Source organism: Eurytemora carolleeae, unplaced genomic scaffold (assembly GCF_000591075.1).
Source record: "Eurytemora carolleeae unplaced genomic scaffold, Eaff_2.0 scaffold1875, whole genome shotgun sequence".
In the NCBI taxonomy this organism is placed as follows: Eukaryota; Metazoa; Arthropoda; class Copepoda; order Calanoida; family Temoridae; genus Eurytemora; species Eurytemora carolleeae.
Window position 1 is genome coordinate 28,527 of NW_019398097.1, and position 5,120 is coordinate 33,646.

Below are 5,120 nucleotides of genomic sequence, written 5' to 3' on the forward strand. Positions count from 1 at the left end.
GATCTATCTATCGATTTAACTCCCCCACAACTGTTAAACTTCATGTAAGACGACATTCAATAAAGTTGCATGTAATTTTTTTTTCAAAAACGACCGTTTAGATACAGTTCGTCGTTTCGTTAACGATCGTTAACATAATTATCAATAACATTTTTTTTAAAAATAAATAAAAATTCGCGGATTTCAAAAAAAAAATTTCGTGAATTTTCGAAATTTTGTTAAAAGCAAGTTTTTGATTAATTCGATCATCCATAAACCCTACCTGGGGTCCTGCGAGGTCCCCCAAAAAATTTGGGCCCTGACGGTTCACCCGTTTTGACGTTTATTGGATACAAACAAACAAACAGACAAGCCAAGTATATAGATATATATCAGCGTGTAACTAACAGAGCCTTAGAATATATAAATAAGAGTCTGTGTCTGTGAAATACGTCAAAATGGGTATCAAAGGATCATTTTAATTCAGAAATGTTTAATTTGAAATTTTTACCCGATTATTACAGGTTTATCTGCCAGATAATTGTAAAATAACAAATGTCAAAACTGACATTTAATCTATTAGGGAATATTGAAGTCAGATAGGGTGTATAAAGTATGTTCTTCGGGGTTTGATGATAACTAGTTAATGAAGTGAAAAATCCAATAACCTTCTTAAAATAACCTGCCGTGATGTGAAATTTTTTTTTCCGGAAATTTAAATTTTTAGTATCATCGGAGGAGGAGAGTCAACCATTGTTGTAACCTCCAGCAATGTATTTCAGGTAGATTAAAGGGACTGTACTCCTAGTTTTCAGGTAGATTAAAGGAAATGTGCTTCTAGTTTTCAGGTAGATTAAAGGGACTGTACTCCTAGTTTTCAGGTAGATTAAAGGCACTGTACTTCTAGTTTTCAGGTAGATTAAAGGGACTGTACTCCTAGTTTTCATGTAGATTAAAGGCACTGTACTCCTAGTTTTCAGGTAGATTAAAGGGAATGTACTCCTAGTTTTCAGGTAGATTAAAGGGACTGTACTCCTAGTTTTCAGGTAGATTAAAGGGACTGCACTCCTAGTTTTCAGGTAGATTAAAGGGAATGTACTCTTTGTTTTCAGGTAGATTAAAGGGACTGTACTCCTAGTTTTGAGGTAGATTAAAGGGACTGTACTCCTAGTTTTCAGGTAGATTAAAGGGACTGCACTCCTAGTTTTCAGGTAGATTAAAGGGACTGTACTCCTATTTTTCAGGTAGATTAAAGGGACTGTACTCCTAGTTTTCAGTTAGATAAAAGATAATGTACTCCTAGTGTTCAGGTAGATTTAAGGGACTGTTCTCCTAGTTTTCAGGTAGATTAAAGGGACTGTACTCCTAGTTTTCAGGTAGATTAAAGGGACTGTACTTCTAGTTTTCAGGTAGATTAAGGGGACTGTACTCCTAGTTTTCAGGTAGATTAAGAGGACTGGACATATAATTTTCAGGAATCCTCCTTATTTTAGAGTGACACGCCAGATTCACAACAGTACCCTTGAAAGAATGAATGAATTACACAATACATATAGCTTCTAACTAAAGATTGTATATTTTCAATTGTAGTTTCTCTATATTTAATGACTTGCGCATTTCTGCTTCAGAAACATTGGAGGATATTGTCATAAATAAACCCCTTAAGGCTTGCAACGGGACAACATCTTCCATATTATTAAGCAGATAAAGGTTTAAAGGGTATTGTGATCAAGCATTTTTCTTTCTAAATGTAAGTTCACATAAAATTACATACCTTTAAAACCTAAGCTTTTAACCAAAATGTATATATAATATATATATATATTCTAATTGAAACTTTTCGTATTTTTTCGGAATAACAATGTATGCTCAGAAAGGTTTATCAGTTTTTGATGTAGTTTTAATGATTGATTATAAAGTGAGTTTATTTTTTTTTTTGACCCAACGTACCAATGTTCCCCTGAATTTGTATAAAATTGTTTAAAGGAATTGTTCGGAACAATAAATGTTCCCTGAATTTGTATAGAGTTGTTTAAAGGGAGGGGTTGGAACTAATCTCCCCTATTTTGGCTTAGATTGTTTAAAAGGACGGTTTGGAACTAATGTCCCCTGTATTTGTATAGAGTTGTATAAAGGGAGGGGTTGGAACTAATCTCCCCTGTTTTGGCTTAGATTGTTCAAAAGGACGGTTTGGAACTAATGTCCCCTGTATTTGTATAGATTGGTTTTAAATGACGGTTTGGAACTAATGTCCTCTGTATTTGTATAGATTGGTTTTAAATGACAGTTTGGAACTAATGTCCCCTGATTTTGCATAGGTTGGTTTAAATGACGGTTTGGAACTAATATTCCCTGATTTTGCACAGGTTGGTATAAATGGAAGGTTTGGAACTAATATCCCCTGATTTTGCACAGGTTGGTTTAAAAGGATGGGTTTGAACTTATGTCCCCTGATTTTGCATAGGTTGGTTTAAAAGGACGGGTTTGAACTTATGTCCCCTGATTTTGCATAGGTTGGTTTAAAAGGAAGGGTTTGAACTAATGTCCCCTGATTTTGCATAGGTTGGTTTTAAAGGACGGGTTGGAACTAATATTCCCTGATTTTGCATAGGTTGGTTTAAAAGGACGGGTTTGAACTAATGTCCCCTGATTTTGCATAGATTGGTTTAAAAGGACGGGTTTGAACTAATGTCCCCTGATTTTGCATAGGTTGGTTTAAATGGAAGGTTTGGAACTAATGTCCCCTGATTTTGCATAGGTTGGTTTAAATGGACGGAAAACCAAGATGAGAAGAACTATATCTCAAGTCTGGGAGAATCTGAAGGAAAATATATTTTTAATAAGAACTAATAAATTTTAAATATTAGAGTTGAAAACTTTAAATATTAAATCTAGAAAATTCGAAATATTAGAGCAAGAAACTTTTAAATACAGGGAATCCCAATTATATGGATAAATCAAGAGTTTTTACATGTCATATTCTTAACCTATTGATGATCAAATGCCGCGGAAAAAAAAGTTTTAATTTCAAATGATTTCCTGTATATTTCAGGGCTATTATTTTTCCTTGAAATAAAAAAGCAGTTTCTTAAAAATTATCACAAAAAAATATGACTTCCAGAAAGAATATTTGGAAATATATTTTCATAAATTCTATTAAACCTTATGAAGCTGCGAACATCTGAGCAGCTTTCTTCCTAATAAATAAATTTCAAGACGACATTTTACGCGCTTTTGCATATGTACCCTTATATGTGAGATCTACTGTATGAGAGCTTATAACTTTTTAAAAATCCAATACCATTCCCTAATTATATAATTATGTTTTGTTAACAGTCAAATAAACAATACCAGGGTTTTCAATGGATTAATGGATTTACCTTTATGTTTTCAGGTAAATCAGTTGATAATCATGTACACTGTACAGTCAGGTATATCAGCTGATAATCATGTACACTGTACAGTCATAAGCAAATATATCATTACAATGAAGACGACTTTCAATTAAAATTTTGAATTAAATCAACATGTTAAAAATCATGGTTGCACATAAACTTGAAAACAAAGAGAAGATGTCAATTAAAAAAGCTCCTCTTTGATTACTTGTGAACTTGTAATTCGAAAAAAAGCTTGTTGACAATCAAAACTCAAATAAAAAGTCGTCTTCATTGTATTGATATAATCGCCTAACACCGTATATTCCTTTATAATGTACAAACATCTATAAATCTGAGAAAAATAGACTTTTTCTGACAGATTAAACTTTTTAAGATAATTTTTAGGCGCTCATTACTTCAGATACAAGGGATTTAAACTATGTGAAGGGTATCCTAAACCAATATTCCAGGTTAGTCATATCACATATACCATATACTACACATTACTTGAGATACAAGGGATTTAAACTATGTGAAGGGTATCCTAAACCAATATTCCAGGTTAGTCATATCACATATACTATATACTACACATTACATGAGACAAGGGATTTAAACTATGTGAAGGGTATCCTAAACCAATATTACAGGTTAGTCATATCACATATACTATATACTACACATTACTTGAGATACAAGGGAGTTAAACTATGTGAAGGGTATCCTAAACCAATATTCCAGGTCAGTCATATCACATATATACATATACTACACATGTATGTAGCATATGACAAGTAACATATAACAAGGAGTTTAACATTAATTTTGACCAGTATTTGAACTCTCTACAAAACATCTTGCTAAGAAACTATCTCTCTTCTTACAATGGTTGAGTTCAAACTTTAAAATCACCAGCTGAAGAAACTGAACGGTGAAAACTTATATATGAAATATAAGTTAATAGTTATTTTGCTGCAAAAACTACCTTTTGAATAAAAATTAACTTTAGTGAACACTCTGAAACAAAGGGCGGGCGCTAGATCCAGGGCAAACGATTTACGAACAAAACGAATCGTTCAGAGAAAAAAAGGATAGTTTTTTTTAAAATGCATGAAAAAAAATTGAACAATTTAAAACTGTTTGAACGAACTTGAAAAAACTATCGTTTTTTTACTGAATAAACAATTTTCCAAAAGATATAAAATAACGATGGTTTTTTTTTACTGAACTAATGACTTTTGAACAAAACAACTTTTTAAACTTTTCTGAACAATTACGATTTTTTCGAAAAATACTGAACAAAGAATTTTACAAAAAGAACAACTATTACTGAACAAACGTTTTTTCTGAACGATCCTTTAGTAAGAAAACGAACGAAAAAAGATGGAAATTGAACGATAATTTTGGGAACATATGATATATCTTGAAATTTTTGCACAAATTTGACCAAACGATGAATGAAAGAAATGAAAAAAGTCTAATATCTGTAAGTAAGGATCCGACTATACAATCTGTTCAGGGGTTTCCAGGAGCTCCTTTGTACCCGGAGGCAGTTTTTTCCCCCAATGGAGAACATATTTTATATATACGTCGGGGAAAATTCTGGATATTTTCCCCCACCTTGTCTCCCCCAACATCAAATCCAAAGCAATTGGACTACTCTCTGCAAGGAGGTATGTAGTGTAGAGCAAGGTACTAATGAAGGAAAGTCAATTGCGGTCGTGTATACTCTACGTACATGTTGAAACCAGTTCTCTTTGGACG

The 5,120-nt window shown here is 32.7% G+C and overlaps 2 protein-coding genes across 2 annotated transcripts in view; both read left to right on the forward strand.

Moving 5' to 3' along the window:
• The window catches only part of LOC111716800 (matrilysin-like), a gene marked incomplete at its 5' end in the record, with an annotated part of 13,296 nt that extends 10,912 nt beyond the window's left edge, over positions 1-2,384 (forward strand). Inside the window, one exon of the mRNA XM_023492284.1 lies at positions 2,298-2,384. Within this exon, the coding sequence (XP_023348052.1) occupies positions 2,298-2,384 (87 nt within the window). The remainder of the gene's footprint in view (positions 1-2,297) is intronic.
• The window catches only part of LOC111716801 (uncharacterized), a gene marked incomplete in the record, with an annotated part of 6,747 nt that continues 2,323 nt past the window's right edge, over positions 697-5,120 (forward strand). The window contains 5 exon segments of the mRNA XM_023492285.1: positions 697-761; positions 2,738-2,803; positions 3,316-3,373; positions 3,762-3,917; positions 4,876-5,029. Coding sequence (XP_023348053.1) covers positions 3,350-3,373; positions 3,762-3,917; positions 4,876-5,029 — 334 coding nt within the window.